Here is a 19,385-nt window from a genome sequence, read left to right on the forward strand (position 1 = left end):
CGGAATAGAAAGTGCATGTCAGAAAGGCAAGGTCACAGTGATCATGGGGGGTTTCATTATGCAGGTGGACTGGGTAAATAAAGCTGCCAGTGGACCCAAGGAAAGGGAATTCATTGAATGTTTACAGGAGAGCTTTTTGGAACAGTTTGTGATGGAGCCCACGAGGGAACAGGCCATTCTGGACTTAGTGTTATGTAATGAGCCAGACTTGATTAAAGATCTTAAAGTAAGGGAACACTTAGGAGGCAGTGATCATAATATGGTAGAATTCAGTCTGCAATTTGAAAGAAAGAAGGTAGAATCAGATGTAAAGGTGTTACAGTTAAATAAAGGTAACTACAGGGGCATGAGGGAGGAACTGACGAAAACCGACTGGGAGCAGAGCCTAGTGGGAAAGACAGTAGAACAGCAATGGCAGGAGTTTCTGGGAGTAATTGAGGACACAGTACAGAGGTTTATCCTAAAGAAAAGAAAGGTTATCAGAGGGGGGATTAGGCAGCCATGGTTGACAAAGGAAGTTAGGGAATGCATCAAAGCAAAAGAGAAAGCCTATAATGTGGCAAAGAGTAGTGGGAAGTCAGAAGATTGGGAAGGCTACAAAAACAAACAGAGGCCAGTAACAGTAGGAATGATAGTAAAAGTTTCTTTAAATACATTAAAAACAAACGGGAGGCAAAAGTAGACATTGGGCCGCTCCAAAATGATGCTGGTAATCTAGTGATGGGAGACAAGGAAATAGCTGAGGAACTAAATAAGTACTTTGCGTCAGTCTTCACAGTAGAAGACATGAGTAATATCCCAACAATTCAGGAGAGTCAGGGGGAAGAGTTGAATATGGTAGCCATCACAAAGGAGAAAGTGCTAGAGAAACGAAGAGGTCTAAAAATTGATAAATCTCCAGGCCCAGGTGGGCTACATCCTAGAGTTCTAAAGGAGATAGCTGAAGAAATAGTGGAGGCGTTGGTTATGATCTTTCAAAAGTCACTGGAGTCAGGGAAAGTCCCAGAGGATTAGAAAATCGCTGTTGTAACCCCCCTGTTCAAGAAGGGAACAAGGAAAAAGATGGAAAATTATAGGCCAATTAGCCTAACCTCGGTTGTTGGCAAGATTCTAGAATCCATTGTTAAGGATGAGATTTCTAAATTCTTGGAAGTGCAGGGTCAGATTAGGACAAGTCAGCATGGATTTAGTAAGGAGAGGTCGTGCCTGACAAACCTGTTAAGAGTTCTTTGAAGAGATAACAAATAGGTTAGACCAAGGAGAGCCAATGGATGTCATCTACCTTGACTTCCAAAAGGCCTTTGATAAGGTGCCTCACGGGAGACTGCTGAGTAAGATAAGGGCCCATGGTATTCGAGGCAAGGTACTAACATGGATTGATGATTGGCTGTCAGGCAGAAGGCAGAGAGTTGGGATAAAAGGTTATTTTTCGGAATGGCAACCGGTGACGAGTGGTGTCCCGCAGGGTTCAGTGTTGGGGCCACAGCTGTTGGCTTTATATATTAACGATCTAGATGACGGGACTGGGGGCATTCTGGCTAAGTTTGCCGATGATACAAAGATAGGTGGAGGGGCAGGTAGTATGGAGGAGGTGGGGAGGCTGCAGAAAGATTTAGACAGTTTAGGAGAGTGGTCCAAGAAATGGCTGATGAAATTCAACGTGGGCAAGTGCGAGGTCTTGCACTTTGGAAAAAGGAATAGAGGCATAGGTTATTTTCTAAACGGTGACAAAATTCACAATACTGAAGTGCAAAGGGACTTGGGAGTCCTAGTCCAGGATTCTCGAAAGGTAAACTTGCAGGTTGAGTCCGTAATTAAGAAAGCAAATGCAATGTTGTCATTTATCTCAAGAGGCTTGGAATATAAAAGCAGGGATGTACTTCTGAAGCTTTATAAAGCATTAGTTAGGCCCCATTTAGAATACTGTGAGCAATTTTGGGCCCCACACCTCAGGAAGGACATACTGGCACTGGAGCAGGCCCAGCGGAGATTCACACGGATGATCCCAGGAATGGTAGGCCTAACATACGATGAACGTCTGAGGATCCTGGGATTATGTTCAATGGAGTTTAGGAGGTTGAGGGGAGATCTAATAGAAACTTACAAGATAATGAATGGCTTAGATAGGGTGGATGTAGGGAATTTGTTTCCATTAGCAGGGGAGACTAGGACCCAGGGGCACAGCCTTAGAATAAAAGGGAGTCACTTTAGAACAGAGATGAGGAGAAATTTCTTCAGCCAGAGTGGTGGGTCTGTGTAATTCATTGCCACAGAAGGCGGTGGAGGCTGGGACGTTGAGTGTCTTTAAGACAGAAGTTGATAAATTCTTGATTTCTCGAGGAATTAAGGGCTATGGGGAGAGAGCGGGTAAATGGAGTTGAAATCAGCCATGATTGAATGGTGGAGTGGACTCGATGGGCCGAATGGCCTTACTTCCGCTCCTATGTCTTATGGTCTTATGAGGTATCCTTTCCTCAGTTTTACAAATTTAAAAAATGGGTTTGGGGTTCTCGTCTGGTATCCTAACAAATGTTGGGGTCTGGTCCGGGAATTTAACAGATATTAAGGAGCATCTTAAAGGAGAGCAACGTAGAGCTGTCGGCACGGCCAATAGTGGAGCGAAGGAAGCAGGGATAGACAAAAGGTCCAATTTTGAGGGATGCAGGGAACTTGGAGGTTACAGAAATAGGGAGGGCAAAGTTTGTTTTAACACGAACAGGAGAAGACACAGTTCCAGAGCTCATTTATCATGTGTGGCAGCTTCCTGCTCAAGGCATTGCTCATTAAGACAATCCACAAACAGACAACTGTGAAAAACAGAGGACTTTCTTGTGGTCCTTCACGTCAGGCGTTCCCCTCCCGACCAACCTGCTGTGTGCAATGTTATTTTGGGATAGTAAATGGCTGTAGGCTTCCTGTTCCACACCGGCAGCATTCTCTGGTGTGGCTTGAAGCAAGGGGCCGGGGGCGTGCCGTGAAGTTGGCACAGGGAATTTTTTTTAAAAATGGGACCTTCTCTAAACAGACCCGATTGACAGGAGTATCTCTCAGGGAGCTTCTTATGTACAAGTAAGGGACCTCAGGCCAGAGAGACAGAGGCAGGATGCCTGAAACCATTTAGATGCTTTAGAACCTCCTATCAAACTACTCGCCCAGAAAGGTCAGCAGTCCCAAAAGTTAATGGGAGAACCGGAGAGGCATGGTCATTCTAAATTATGGTGTGTGACTGGAAGTTAGGCCTGTATCCATTGGAGTTTAGAAGAATGAGAAGTGATCTTATTAAAGCATATAAGATCCTGAGGAGACTTGACAGGGTGAATGCTGAGAGGATGTTTCCCCTCATAGGAGAGACTAGAACCGGAGGACAATTTAAAAATAAGGGAAGCATGGTTAGGGAAAATAAGGGCTAGCACTGCTGCCTCACAGCCCCAGGGACCAGGGTCCGATTCCGGCCTCGAGTCTGTGTGGAGTTTGCACATTCTCTCTGTGTCTGCGTGGGTTTGCTCTGGTTTCCTCCTACATTCCAAAGATGTGCGTGTTAGGTGGATTGACCATGCTAAATTGCCCCTTAGTGTCCAAAGATGTGCAGGTTAGTAGGTGGGGTTAGAGGGCGATGAGGTGAATTTCTTTTCCCTCGGAGGGTCGGGAGTCTGTGAAACTCTCATCTTCAGTGAGTGATGGTGGTGGCAGAGCCATTGAATCTTTTTAAGGTTGGGTTAGATAGGTTCTTGATGGACAAAGGAGTTGAAGGTTATGGGGGTGGGGGAGCAGGAGGGCCTCAATTAGATCAGCCACTATCTTACTGAATGGTGAAGCAGGCTCGAGGGGCTGAATGGCCTGCTCCTAATTCATATGATAGTATAGAGTGGGAATGCCCCAAGGGGACTGCGGGTACCTCTGGTGCTGCTGAGTGGCTTGAGGTACAGTGCCAGTTCCTCCACACATTTCTTTGCCTCCTCGTAGTGTTTGGTATTTTCTGCTCCAGTACACAGGGTGACAGACTGCAGCTCTGGAATCTGCACATAACCAGAGCAAAGAGAAAAGCTGTTAAACTGTATAGCATTAACACTGTTCTTAACAATACTTCATAATCAATTAATGTTACAGAGTATGATGTAGAACTTTAACACTCTTCACACAAAGGTATTTTAATGCAATTTTAACAGGGATTAATCTTAATAGCTGCAGCTTCCATTTGATTGGACAATCAGTTTTATGATGTAAACATTGGTGCTCTCTATGGCTTCAGGACATCCAAGAGCTCTCCAGCCATGGGAGCGCATCTGGAGTATAGTCACCGGTGCACAGTGAGGAATTATATTGTAACGCTACAGCATCAGGACTCGCATAGTATCCAAACGAAGAGACGAATGCCCAGCAGCTTGGGACCCAGAGAAAAGCTTCACCCTCTTTGAGTAAAGAAGGTACAACTTCAGCTTGAATTTTCAACCCAAATTGAGGGGGGACATCATTGAGGTCTACAAAATCATGAGAGGTATAGACAGGGTGGATAGCAAGAAGCTTTTTCCCCAGAGTGGGTGACTCAATTACTAGGGGTCACAAGTTCAAGGTGATAGGGGAAAAGTTTCAGGGAGATATACGTGGAAAGTTCTTTACGCAGAGGGTGGTGGGTACCTGGAACGCACTGCCGGCGAAGTTGGTAGAGGCGGGCACGATAGCGTCATTTAAGATGTATCTAGACAGATACATTAATGGGCAGGGAGCAGAGGGATACAGATCCTTAGAAAATAGGCGAGTTTTAGATAGAGGATCTGGATCGGCGCAGGCTTGGAGGGCCGAAGGGCCTGTTCCTGTGCTGTAATTTTTCTTTGTTCTTTGAATCGGTCTCTGTTTTGACATCGTCAGCCATGGTCACGGAATCAAATCCCTCCAGAGATTTGGACAAATGATCCAGGCTGACACTCCAGTGCGGTAAGGAGGGAATGCGGTGTTGTTGGAAATGCTGTCGCCTCACATAGACACATATAAAAGATCCCCGGTACAATTTTAAAACTTCTCACCGGTGTACTGGCCAATATTTATTTATCCCTCGATCAACATCACTAAACCAGATTGTCTAGTCATTATCACACGTGTTTATGGGAGCTCATTGTGTACAAATTGGCTGCTTCAAAAATATTTTAATGACTGTAAAGTGCTTTGATGCGTCCCAGAGGTTGTGAAATCCACAATGTAAAAATACACATAAAGCTTTCGGCTTACTTTTTACTCTTGGATAAGAGCTGAAGACAGAGTTGCTGTTCTTGGCGTTGTGGAAACTAACCAGAGTCAGTCTGCACTCAGATAACTGATGACTTCATAGGGTGAATCTCCATTGCCCGACCCTGGTAGGGGGTTTCCCGGTTGGAAGGGGAATGGAGTGTCAGCCGAGAAATGGGATGAGCACTGATGCTCCAGTCCCCCGCCAGCAGTGGCAGTGAGCTACATGCCCCGCTCTGGCATGGAGGATGAAAATCGGTGATTTGCATCCATTTCCATCGGATTAATGAGCTGGAAATCCGAGTCTTCACCCCCACCCCTGTTACGCATTGATCGCCGCATAGCTGTTTTTGATGTGGTAAGGAGCTGCCAATCATAGCAATAGTGTATATAAACATTGTAGTTGGCATCAAATCAGGGTAATGGAGTTGCATTCAAACGTGAAGGAAAAGACAGATCAACAATCAACCAAGCACCTATCTCTGCAGTACGAAAACTGTCAATCACTGGCTAATGCTATGTATTGATGTTCAAAATTGAATGGAAGATTTGCATTTCAAAGGCTGTCAAGGGATTTGTGGCCTGTTGAAGTGCGCTTGGCTTTCAAGGAAGTCTTTGACACTTGTAACAGCTGCTGCTTTAAACACTGCCTGAGGCACCAGATATTAGGGAAGGGTGAGCAAAAATGCAATGATTATTCACTCTACTGCCTGGACTGCTGTTCAGCTTTGGAGGACTCCTTCTAACCCTGGGTGGGTGAACTGCCGGGTTCTTTCGCCATATTGGAGGTCTTCCCGGTTTTGGGGTTCGGCTGGTCTGCCTGTAGGTCCTGTACATAATTCCAGTCGACCCCCTCCCCCACAATGATAAGTCGGTGCTTGTTAACGTCGGGGATTTCTGCCATGGTCTTCTTTATAAATTCCGTGTCGTCCCAGTTGGGAGCGAACACGTTTACCAGGACTACCTGTGCTACGTCCAGGGCACCGCTGACCATGACGTACAGCCCCCTGGATCAGTAACCGTCCTCATCGCAGTAAACACCGTCCTCTTATTTAGTAGTATGGCTACCCCCCTAGCCCTCGTACCGTAGCAGGAATGGTAGGCCTGTCCCATCCAGCCTTTCTTACCCACAGTTGGTCATTGTCTTTCAGGTGCGTCTCTTGGAGAAAGACTATGTCGGCTTTCTTGTTTTTCAGGTGGGCGCAGACTCTGGATCTTTCCACTGGGCCGTTTATTCCCCTGATGTTCCAGGTGTCTATCCTGATGGGTTTTTTTATTACCCCCTCCTGCGGGATCAACCATACTTACCTGGTGGACGTGCCTTCCCTTTGTCAGGGGGTCACCCAACACCCTTCAAAGGGTGTTGGTGTCCAGGCACCCTCCAAAGTGGTTGCTTGCGGTACCTGTGGTAGCCAGCCTAATGCCCTTACTATCTTTGCTTTTACGTTTGTACCCAACCCCCCATCTTCCTCCCCCCTCCCTGGTGCTGTCTCCCCCCAATTGTTCCCCTGTTACTCCTCCCTTTGCCAGGCGCTCGCTCCCTTGCGGGAGATGTGTTGTGGCCCCTTTCCCGCTCATGTTTCCTGGTGATAACTTCCCCGCTAGTGTGGTGGCCCCCTCCTGGGGTTGGTTATGTATCCATCTGTCACCCAATATCTGTTCTTCCTACCTATCGTTCTCCTCACCCTTTCCTGTGCTCTGCTGCCCTCGCTCTTTTCTCCCTCCATTGCAACCCTTGTCCTCAGAACAAGGCAACACTGTCCCGTGCAAAGTATCCTTCGAGTTGGTTAATTAAATTAATAAATAAACAAATAAAGTCTCTTTGGGTGCTCTTTTCACTGCTGTGAAACCAAAGATCTATCAATCCCGGCCTAAAATATATTCAACGATGGAGCACCTAGAAACCTTTGGGTCGAAAATTCCAAAGATCCACAAACCTTTGAGTGAAGAAATTTCTCCTCATCCAAGTCCTAAATGATTGACCCCTTTTCCTGAGACTGTGACCCCGTGTTTCAGATTCCCCAACCAGTGGAAACAATCTCTCAGCATCCATCCCATCAAACACCTTCAGAATTGTATAGATTTCAATGAGATCACCTCTCATTCTTCTAAACTACAGAGAATATACACACAATTAATTCATCCTCTCATCATAGGACAACCTCTCATCCTGAGGCCAATCTAGTGAGCCTTTGCTGTACCGCCTCCAATGCAAGTCTATCCATTTTTAAGTGTTAAGACCAAAACTACAACCAGTATTCCAGATGTGGAACCACCAAAACCCTGTATAATTGCAGCAAGGTTTCTTTATTCCTGTAACCCAATCCCTCTGCAAAAAAAGGCCAACATACTATTTGCCTTCCAATTGCTTGCTGCACCTGCAGGCTAACTTTCGGCATTTCTTGTAAAAGCACACCCAAGTCTCTTTGAACATCACCATTTACAAGTTTCACACTTTTGTAAAAGAAATTCTGTTATGCATTTCTTAAACTCAAATGTTGTTCTATTCTTAAAACCAAAGTGAGTAACTTCACTGTTCCCCATCTACCATCCTGTTGCCCATGCACTTAACCCATCCATATCTCTTTTCAGCCTCACTGTGCCCTCCCCACAGCTGTCTTCACACCTAGTTTGGCATCATCAGCAAACTTTGATACATTACTCTCGGTCTCTTCAAAGTCATTAATATAGATTGCAAATAGCTGAGGTCCTGCACTGATCCTTGCTAAATTCCACTATTCACTGCCTACCAACTTGAAAAATCCTTGTTTATGCCCACTCTCTACTTTCTATCCATTAACCAATCCTATACCCCCACTAAAATATCTCCCGGAAAGTCCAAGAGCTCTTAGCTTGCCTATTAACCTTTTGTGCGGGACCTTACTGAATGCTTTTTGGAAATCCAGGTACACTACATCTACTGGTTCCCCTGTATAAATCCTACTCGTCACATCCTCAAAAAACTCTTAAGAAATTTGTCAAACAGGATTTCCCAAATAAAACCAGGCTGACTTGTTTGAATCATACAATAGCTTTTCTCAGTACATTGTTAAGACTTTGCTAAAAACAGATTCCAGCATTTTCTAACAACTAACGTGAGGCTAACTGGCCTATAGTCCACTATTTTCTCTCTCCCTCCTTTACTGAAAAATAGTGCAACATTTACCAACTTCCAATCGAGTGGATTGTTCCAGAATCTAAGGAATTTTGGAAAATTATAGCCAGTACATCCACCATCTCTGCAGCTATCTCTTCTAGAATCCTACGGTGTAGGCTATCAGGTCTGGATTTTAGTCCCTTGGGTTTCGCCAAACCTTTTTCTCTACTGATATTAATTCCCTAATTTACTCACTTTTCCGCCCTTATAGTCTTTTCCTGGTACAGAACTTAATCAATGCTGCCTCTGTCATTTCCTCAAACCCCAGGATAATTTCTCCTGTCTCTACTTCGAAAGGGACCAATGTTTACTTTTGCTATTTTCTTCATCTTTGTATATTTACAAAAGCTCTTACAACCCATTTTCATATTTCTGGCTAGTTTACTCTCTTACTCTATTTTTTCCTCTTTTTATCAACTTTTGGTAGCCCTCTGCTTGGGCTTGCTACTGGTTTGTGCTACATTATAAGGCTCTTTTTTTACTCTAATATTATCCCAAGGGGGGTCAATTAGCTCCTTTGGCTGGACAGCAGGTTTGTGATGTGGAGCGACGCCAACAGCATGCGTCCAATTCCTGTACCGGCTGAGGTTTTTCATGATTGCCCACATTTTCAACCTTTCCCCTCGTCTGAGGTGTGGTGATCCTCAGGTTAAATCACTACCAGTCAACTCTCAAAGGAGAGAGCAGCCAATGGTCCTCTGGGACTGTGGCGACATTTACATTTTTACGTTGATGGTATTCTTAATTTCCTGAGTGAGCCACGGTTGGATCTTTCTTGCTGAATTTTTGTTTTTAAATGAAATGTAATTTTGTTGAAGACTTTGAATTGTTTCTTTAAATCTTTCCCACTATTCACTTACCTTTTAGTCTATTTATTGAATTAACCTACGCCAGTTATCTGCTCGTATCTATGTAATTGGCTTTAAGTTTAAGATTCTTGTTTGCAATTCGAGTATGTCACTTCGAAATTAGGTATTATGATCACTATTTCCCAGTGGGTCTTTTACTATGTCATTCCTAATTAACCCTGCTTCATTGTACAATACTAGATCGAAGATAGCTTCATCCCTAGTCAGTTCCACAATGCATACAAATTCATCGCCTGGATCACTCTTGCCAATTCAGTGAGATGAAATAATTCAAATGGGTCAATCAGAAGATGGCCTCTCAGAGCACTGGGTGCTGATAGGCTTGCTAGACAGCCGATTAGCATTCAGTGCTCCAAGGGGTCTCGCTCCGATTGGCCTATTCGATTTCTCAAACTCTTTAAAATTTTGCATGTTGGAACCAGCATTTACTGGTCACATGGTGGTTTCCAGCTTCACAGACCCCTTGGAGAACCTTCACAGACCCCTGGAGGTCTGTGGACCCTAGATTGGGAAACCTTGCCTTATGTCATCCTTCATTCTCAGCTCTACCCCTCCCCCTTTGCCGTTCTGTCTGTCTTTGAGAAATGTGTACCTGGAATATTTATTTCCAATCCTTGATCACATTGTAACCATGACTCTGGCATGGCGATTAAATTTAATTTTTTTACCTCTATTTGTGCCATGAATATCTCTATCTTATCGATGATGCTTCATGCATTCAGAATAAGAACCTTTACCTTCAATTTTTCTACTTTTATTTGTCACAAAGTCCTTACTTGCTGATCGACAATTTTTGTTGAACTCTGTCCCTTTACTCACATTTGGAAACAAATGGACTTATTAGTGATGGACAGCACGATTTTGTGAAGGGGAGGTCGTGCCTCACTAATTTGATCGAGTTTTTCGAGGAAGTGACAAAGCTGATAGATAAGGGAAAGGCAGTGGATGTTGTGCATATGGACTTCAGTAAAGCCTTTGACAAGGTACCTCATGTAGACTGGTACAAAAAGTGAAGTCACATGGGATCAGAGGAGAGCTGGCAAGTTGGATACAGAACTGGCTTGGGCACAGAAGACAGAGGGTAGCATTAGAAGGGTGTTTTTCTGAATGGAAGGCTGTGACTGTGGGGATACTTTGGAGAGGTACAGAAGCGGTTTACTAGGATGTTGCCTGGTATGGAGGGCATTGGCTATGAGGATAGGCTAGATAAACTTGGTCTGTTCTCACTGGAATGACGGAGGTTGAGAGGCGACCTGTTAGAGGTCTGCAAGATTATGAGAGGCATGGACAGAGTGGATAGTCAGATGCTCTTTCCTAGGGTAGGAGAGTCAAGTACTAGGGGACATAGGTTTAAAGTGTGTGGGGAAAAAGTTTAGAACTGATGTGCGAGGCAAGTTTTTAATTTTTTTATACACACAGGGTGGTAAATATATAGAACAGCCTGGGGAGGTGGTGGGAGCAGGTATGATAGCGGCATTTAAGGGGCAACTAGCCAAATATACGAATAGGGTGGGAATGGAAGGGTACAGACTCCGTAAGTGCATACTGTTTTAGTTTAGGCAGGTACCATGGTCGGCGCAGGCTTGGAGGGCCGAAGGACTTGTTCCGGTGCTGTATTGTTCTTTGTTGTTCCAGCTTGTTTTCACCCACATCACTGTATTGTTCTGATGCCTTGACCTTTCTCTTTGGATTTCTAAATTTCTGTTCATCCAAACCCTCCCCCTTCTCTTTTACCTTAAAGCCCTGTCCACAGCCCTAGTTCTATGATTGGCCTGGATACTGATCACAGATACCAGGTCAAATATGGGTATTAATGGTTATGGAGATAAGTAACTGGAATTCAGATGCCATTCAGCCATAATTTAATTAAATGTTGAAAGAAGCGTCTGGGACTAATGGCATCCTCCTATTGCTATGGAGGGGATACAAGATAAAACGTTAGCTTGTCCTGGACAATTAAAAGTTCCCAATAGTAAAATACAATGGGCAAGATACAGGCTGGAGCCCTGAAGAAGCTTGCTGCACAGCGGAGCAGGGATTTGCAAGACAGGGTCTCTACAGAGACCGTGGTCATTCTACAGCTGGAGTGAGTGAGAGGAATTGAAGTCGACCTCATATGACCACCAAAATGTTTCAGTAACCCAGCCATTGCAGTTCTGAAAATAACACCCCCTTCAGACAGACAGATGTCGCAGGCACAGAAACTGTTCCTCTCGCCAAACATAGCCACGGCACTGCATGCAGCAGGACCGTAGGCAGGCTGCACAATCATCTCATGACATGGTCCAGGTTCGGTGTCACCTGCGCCTCTCCGATGACTTTAGCTCGCCTGTTCCAGCTTAACTTGTTTACAGACACCACGAGTCCATGAGCCAGCAGTGAGAGGGCTGACATCACTTTCTAATGTTGACGGTGACCGGTGCTTCATCAAATTTTGCCACAGATTGCATAGTCAAGCTGCACAGAAACGTCCTATTCATCATGAGGGAACATTACAGTACAAATTGTATGTCACACATACGGGGAGAGCTGGGAGTACTGAACAGTGTGTCACACACGGGAGCTGTGTGTACAGAACAGTGTGTCACACACGGGAGCTGTGTGTACAGAACAGTGTGTCACACACGGGAGCTGTGTGTACTGAACAGTGTTTCACACACGGGAGCTGTGTGTACTGAACAGTGTTTCACACACGGGAGCTGTGTGTACTGAACAGTGTTTCACACACAGGAGCTGTGTGTACTGAACAGTGCGTCACACACAGGGGGAGCTGTGAGAACTGAACAGTGCGTCACACACAGGGGCAGCGGTGTGTGTACTGAACAGCGTGTCACACACAGGGGGAGAGCTGGGTGTACTGAACAGAGCATCACTCAGGGGGAGTTGTGTGTACTGAACAGTGTGTCACACACAGGGGCAGCGCTGTGTGTACTGAACAGTGTGCCACACACATGGGGAGAGCTGGGTGTACTGAACAGAGCTTCACTCACAGGGGGAGCTGTGTGTACTGAACAGTGTGTCATACGTACAGAGAGAGCTGTGTGTACTAAACAGTGTGTCACACACAGCGAGAGAGCTGGGTGTACTGAACAGAGCGTCACACACAGGGAGAGCTGTGTGTACAGAACAGTTTGTCACACACAGGGGAAGCTGTGTGAACTGAACAGTTTGTTACACACACGGATAGCTGTGTGTACTGAACAGGGTGTCACACACAGGGAGAGCTGTGTGTACTGATGTGCGTCACACACGGGGAGGGAGAGCTGGGTGTACTGAACAGTGCGTCACACACATGGAGAGCTGTGTACACTAAACAGTGCGTCACACACAGGGTGAGAGTTGGGTGTACTGAACAGTGTGCCACACACGGGGAGAGCTGTGTGTACTGAACAGTGCGGCACACATAGGGGGAGTTGTGTGTACTGAACAGTGTGTCTCACACAGGGAGAGCTGTGTGTACTGAACAGTGTGTCACACACAGGGTGGGGTGTGTGTACTGTACAGTGCGTCACACGCGGAGAGCTGTGAGTACTGAACAGTGTGTCACACACAGGGAGAGCTGTGTGTACTGAACAGTGTGTCTCACACAGGGAGAGCTGTGTATTCTGAACAGTGTGTATACTGAACAGTGTGTCCTGAACAGTGTGTCACACACAGGGGAGCTGTGTGTACTGAACAGTGTGCCACACACACGGAGAGTGCTGTGTGTTCTGCACAGATGGTCACACACACGGAGAGAGCTGTGTGTATTGCAGTGTGTCACACACAGGGGGAGCTGTGAGTACCGAACAGTGCGTCACACACCGGGCGAGCTGTGTATACTGAAGTGTGTCACACACTGGGAGGGAGAACTGTGTACACTAAACAGTGCGTCACACACAGGGGGAGCTGTGTGTATTGCACAGTGTGTCACACACGGAGAGAACTGTGTGCACTGAACAGTGCGTCACACACAGGGTGGGGTGTGTGAGAGCTGTGTGTACTGAACAGTGTGTCACACACGGAGAGCTGTGTGTCCTGAACGAGTGTCACACACAGGGCGAGCTGTGTGTACTGAACAGTGTGTCACACACAGGTGGTTGTGTACTGAATAGTGCAGCACACATAGGGGGAGGGGGTGAGCTATGCGTACTGAAGTGTGTCACACACCGGGGGAGCTGTGTGTATTGAACAGTGTCTCTCACACACCGGGAGAGTTGTGTGTACTGAACAGTGCGTCACACATGGGGAGCTGTGTGTACTGAACAGTGTGACACACACAGGGTGGGGTATGTGTGAGCTGTGTGTACTGAACAGTGTGTCACACACAGGGGGAGCTGTGAATACTGAACACTGTCACACACAGGGGGAGCAGTGTGTACTGAACACTGTCACACACAGGGAGAGCTGTGTGTACTGAACAGTGTGTCACACACAGGGGGAGTTGTGTGCATTGAGTAATGACTGGAAGGAAATGGACACTAACCAGCTTGGGCCCTGGAATAAAATATGAAGTCACTATGTCCTAAAGCAGGGTGAGGTTTTTTGGGCAAAAAAACATTTCTGGCACCTTATCGGCAAGTAGTGTTACCAATCCTGCAGGATAATCCTGGAATCTCCAGGAAGTGAAGAATCATCTCCAAGGTACTGTAGTGTGTAAAATAAAACTGAAATCATAGAGGTAACAAAACATGTTGTACACTTTTCCTGTTTGTTTCATCCTTTGTAAATGAGAAATGTTTTGACATGGTTTAAAATTGGCTGCCTGCCTGATATCAGAATTGGTTCACAATTTTATTTAATTCCTTCGTGAGATGTGGGCGTCGCTGGCTGGGCCATCATTTGTTGCCCATCCCTAATTGTCCTTGAACTGAGTAACTTTCTAGGCCATTGCAGTGGGCAGTTTAAGAATGACATTGCTGTGGGTCTGGAGTCACACGTAAACCAGACCATGCAAGGGTGGCAGATTTCCTTTGATAAAGGACATTAGTGAACCAGATGGGTTTTTGGGCCAAAATGGTTTCATGGACATCATTAGATTTTTAATTCCAGATTTTTATTGGATTCAAATTGCACCATCTGCTGTGGTGGGATTTGAACCCTGGTCAGAAGGTGATGCTACATGCGAGTGGGTGTGTCAGACAATCACTGATGAGAGCATAGAGTCATAGATGTTTACAGCCCTTTAGCCTAGTTTATCCATGCCGCCCAGTTTCTATCACTAAGCTAGTCCCACTTACCCACATTTGGCCCATATCCCTCTATACCCACCCTGCCCATAAAGGAAAAAATTGTACCCGCCTCTATCACTGCCTCTGGCAGCTCATTCCAGATGTTCACCACCCTCTGCGTCAAACAATTTCCCCTCTAGTCTCTTTTGTATCTCTCCCCTCTCACCGTAAACCTATGCCCTCTAGTTCTAGACTCCTCTACCTTTGGGAAAAGATTTTGACTATCTACCCTATCTATGCCCCTCATTATTTTATAGATCTCTATAAGATCACCCCTAAGCCTCCTACGCTCCAGGGAAAAAAAAAGTCCCAGCCTCTCCTTATAACTCAGACCATCAAGTCCTGGGCATCCTCGTAAATCTCTTCTGCACTCTTTCTAGTTTAACAATAACCTTCCTATAATAGGGTGGCCAGGACTGAACACAGTATTCCATGTGTGGTCTTAATAATGTCTTGTACAACTTCAACAAGACGTCCCAACTCCTGTATTCAATATTCTGACCAATAAAACCTAGCATGCTGAATGCCTTCTTCACCATCCTGATCACCTGTGACTCCACCTTCAAGGAGCTATGAACCTGTACCCCTAGATCTCTTTGTTCTGTAACTCTCCCCAACTCCCTACCATTAACGGAGTAGGTCCTTCCCTGATTTGGTCTACCAAAATGCATCACCTCACGTTTATCCAAATTAAAATCCATCTGCCATTCATTGGTCCACTGGCCCAATTGGTCACGATCCTGTTGTAATCTTATATAACCTTCTTCACTACCCACTATGCCACCAATCTTGGGTGTCATCTGCAAACTTATTAACCATGCCTCCTACATTCTCATCCAAATCATTAATATATATATAACAAATAACAGTGGACCCAGCACCGATCCCCGAGGCATATCGCTGGTCACAGGCCTCCAGTTTGAAAAACCACCCTCTGGCTTCGGTCGCCAAGCCAATTTTGTATCCAATTGGCTACCTCATCCTGGATTCCATGAGATTTAACCTTTTGCAACAACCTACCATGCGGTACCTTTTCAAAGGTCTTGCTGAAGCCCATGTAGACAACACCGACTGCACTGCCCTCATCTACCTTCTTGGGTACCCCTTCAAAACACTCAATCAAATTGGTGAGACATGACTTTCCCCTTGCAAAGCCATGCTGACTTTCCCTAATTAGCCCTTGCCTGTCTAAATGCCTGTCAATCCTGTCTCTCAGAATATCTTTTAACAATTTATCTACTACAGAAGTAAGGCTAATTGATCTGTAGTTCCCAGGTTTATCCCTACAGTCCTTCTTAAACAAGGGCACAGCATTTGCTACCCTCCAATCTTCAAGCACCTCTCCTGTGGCTGTCAATGATTCAAATATTTCAGCTAGAGGGCCGGCAATTTCCTCCCTAGCTTCCCACAATGCCCTGGGATACATTATCAGGTCCCCGGCATTTATCTATCTTGATGCGCTTTAATACCTCCAGCATCTCCATCTCTGTAATATGTACACTCCTCAAGACATCACTTTTTTATTTCCCCAATTTCCCTAGCATTCGTGCCTTTCTCAACAGTAAATACTGACGAGAAATATTCATTTAGGACCTCTCCCATCCATTGTGGATCTGCAAGTAGATGACCTTGTTTATCCTACCCTCTCCCTCGTCACCCTTTTACCCTTTATGTATCCATAAAAGCTCTTTGGATTTTCCTTTTCCTTGTCTGCCAAGACAATCTCATGTCCCCTTTTTGCCCTCCTGATTTCTCTCCTAACTCTACTCCGACAAGCCCAATATTCAAGGGATCCATTTGATTCCAGCTGCCTATGCATGTCATATGCTTCCTTTTTCCTTTTAACCATGGCCTCAATATCCTGAGTCATCCAGGGTTCCCTCCTTCCACCAGCCTTACCCTTTACTCTAAGAGGAATGTGCTCACCTTGAACCCTAGTTAATACTTTTTTGAAAGGTTTCCACTCACCAGCTGTCCCCTTGCTGCAAACAGGCACCCCCAATCAACTTTTGAAAGTTTCCACCGAATACCCTTGAAATTGGCCAGAACGATATTCTCCATAGCTATCTTAAAACTAATGGAATTATGGTCACTGGTCCCAAAGTGATCCCTCACCAACACTTCCGCCACCTGCCCTTCCTTATTCCCCAAGAGAAGGTCAAGTTTTACCCCCTCTCTGGTCAAGCCATCCACTTATTGAATGAGTAATTCTTCCTGAATAGATCATAGAATTTACAGTGCAGAAGGAGACCATTTGGCCCATCGGGTCTGCACCGGCTCTTGGAAAGAGCACCCCACTTAAGCCCTCACCTCCACCCTATCCCCGTAAACTAGTAACCCCACCTAGCCCAAGGGTAATTTAACATGGCCAATCCACCTAACCTGCACATCTTTGGACTATGGGAGGAAACCGGAGCACCCGGAGGAAACCCACGCAGACACGGGGAGAATGTGCAGACTCCGCACAGACAGTGACCTAAGCTGGAACCGAACCCGGGACCCTGGAGCTGCGAAGCAACCGTGCCAACCACTCTGCTACCGTGCTGCCCATGGGCTGTTAAGTCCCCTGACATTCCAGGTGACTATCCTGGTGGGGGGTATTTTGCCCCCCCCACTCCTGTGGGATTAGCCATACTTACCTGGTGGCTGCCCCTGCACTCAGAGGTTTCCCTTTGTTTGGGGGCCATCCAAGATGGCCGCTGTCACTACTTTCCCCATGCGGTCGGTCCCTGCACTCCCGGATTTCCCTTTGTCCAGGGGGCACCCAACATAGTCACCAGCTGTGTGCCCGCCATGTGGATATGCCCCTGCACTCTGGGGTTTCCCTTTGTCCAGGGGGCACCCAACACTGTCGCCAACTGTGCGTCCACCACGTGGGTAGGCCCCTGTACTTGGGGATCTCCCTTCGCCCAGCGACCGTACTGGGTGGTTGCCGACAAATTTCTCTCCATTCAAACCCCATGTGCTATGGCTGTCCCAGTTAATGTTGGGAAAGTTAAAGTCCCCAAGAGGAAACTATTGCCACCCTATTTTTTCGGCAGCAATCTGTAATCTCTTTACATATTTGCTCCTCAATATATCGCTGACTATTTGGGGGCCCTGTAGTACAGTCCTATCAAAGTGATCTCACCCTTATTTTTCAGTTCTACCCATATAGACTCAGTTGGCAAACCCTCGGCTATATCCCCTCATTACTGCTGCGACATTCTCCCTAATCAAAAACGCAACTCCCTCCTCCTCTCTTACCTCCTGTTCTATCTTTCCTATAGCATCTGTACCCCGGAACGTTGAGCTGCCAGTCCTGCCCCTCCTTCAGCCAAGTTTCAGTAATACCTATAATATCCCAGTCCCATGTACCTATCCATGCCGAGTTCATCTGCCTTGCCCGTTAGGCCTCTTGCATTGAAATAAATGCAGTTCAATCTGTTTCTCTGCCTTATACTTTTCTCCTTACTGACTTTGTTTCTATCCTCTCTTTACTACCCTGCGACTTCCTGCATTGGTTCCCATCCCCCTGCCACATTAGTTTAAACCCTCCCCAACATGGGGCTGTGGAAATTAGAGTCAGTAACCCTATCTGCAAGGTGGGAAATGTCCATTAAAGACAGGAATTGCATTTGAAAAAAAAGGAGTGAAAGGAATTCTTACCTGGGCTCCCACCAGCTGTAACAGTGCAGAGTTCACAGGTAACATGTCAATATCTGTGTTGATAGTGGTTTGGTCGAAAGGGCAGGCCTTGCGATGGAGCTTGTTTAGACACATCTTGCAGACTGTGTGTCCACAGCCTAAGCTGATGGGCTTGCGAATGTTCTCATCGAAGGTCTGGCAGCAGATTGGGCAGGAGAGGAAGTCCGTCCATTGTGGAGCCTGTACAGGCATTGTGGCGGTGATAAATGGGTCGATTCCAGTGGAATCAGGCTGTCAGTAACAGGGTCTCGTCGACATAGTCTCAAAGCTCATCGTATAATACACCATCTGCAATCAAAGACAAACATGTCAAAGTGGCTCTCAGCTTTCATGTGAATGTGTGTGTGTTAATATATGTGACACAACAGAGCCTGATTAACTTATAATTCAGTCATTAAATGATTGGTTTACTAAGCAACAGTGACTGAGAGGCAACAAGGCTATCTCTCAATAAGTGATTACGCAATAGAAAGCTTGGCTGTTAAAAGCATATAGGATTCAAGAGGATGAGAAGGTTATGGAAATTATGTTTCAAGGGCCCGGGAAAGAATGATTTGGAGCAACAGACAAGAGCATGGGTTTTCCCTAAACAGTGAAGGACACTACTCCTTGTACCTGGTGAGGCTCTCCTCATACTCCAGAGTACGGCACTAATCGGTTGATAGACAAGCTCTCTCACATTGTTGTTTCCATTTCCTCTCTTTCCACTGCACCCCATCTTGCCACTTTATTTTATTTACACTACTGCCGTCTGTGCTCTTTTATCATTTCCGTTTTGGTTCCTCCCAAAACTCTAAATGGATCCAATACAATCGTTCCCCTCCCTGTGGTGAAGCCCAGCTCTTACACATTCCTGTGCAAGATGTTACAGCTACGAAGCGCGCGTTCTTGGCCTTTCCCTCTTACATCATACAGGATGGGATTCTCTGTTCCCCCAGCCGTGTGTTTCTCGGCAGCAAGATTTCCCACTGAAGCCACCCCGTGCTGCTGGGAAAAGAGAATCCCAACAGCCAGAGAATTCCAGCCACAGGCCTTTAAATCCAAATTACAGGGGAACGATATTGACACCTGCAGGAATTACTTCGGACATTTAGCCCAATAGTTTCATGCTCCACTCAAGCCTACTTCCAGCCCTCTTCATCACCCCTAAAGCATATGCATCTTTTTATTTCTCCATCATAAACTGTTTGTCTCAACGCCCCATGTGGGAGCAAGTTCCACTCACATACGATGTTAAAAGGT

The 19,385-nt window shown here is 46.0% G+C and overlaps 1 protein-coding gene across 10 annotated transcripts in view; it reads right to left on the reverse strand.

Moving 5' to 3' along the window:
• LOC140426702 (roquin-1-like) overlaps positions 1–19,385 on the reverse strand; it is a 311,609-nt gene that overhangs the window by 125,153 nt on the left and 167,071 nt on the right. For all 10 annotated transcript variants that reach the window (XM_072511781.1, XM_072511789.1, XM_072511788.1 and 7 more), the window contains 2 exons: positions 18,105–18,431; positions 3,896–4,016 (listed from right to left, as the gene is read on the reverse strand). In XM_072511781.1, coding sequence (XP_072367882.1) covers positions 3,896–4,016; positions 18,105–18,335 — 352 coding nt within the window. In that variant the 5' untranslated portion in view covers positions 18,336–18,431. The remainder of the gene's footprint in view (positions 1–3,895; positions 4,017–18,104; positions 18,432–19,385) is intronic.

The sequence above is a fragment of the Scyliorhinus torazame genome, chromosome 7 (genome assembly GCF_047496885.1).
Source record: "Scyliorhinus torazame isolate Kashiwa2021f chromosome 7, sScyTor2.1, whole genome shotgun sequence".
In the NCBI taxonomy this organism is placed as follows: Eukaryota; Metazoa; Chordata; class Chondrichthyes; order Carcharhiniformes; family Scyliorhinidae; genus Scyliorhinus; species Scyliorhinus torazame.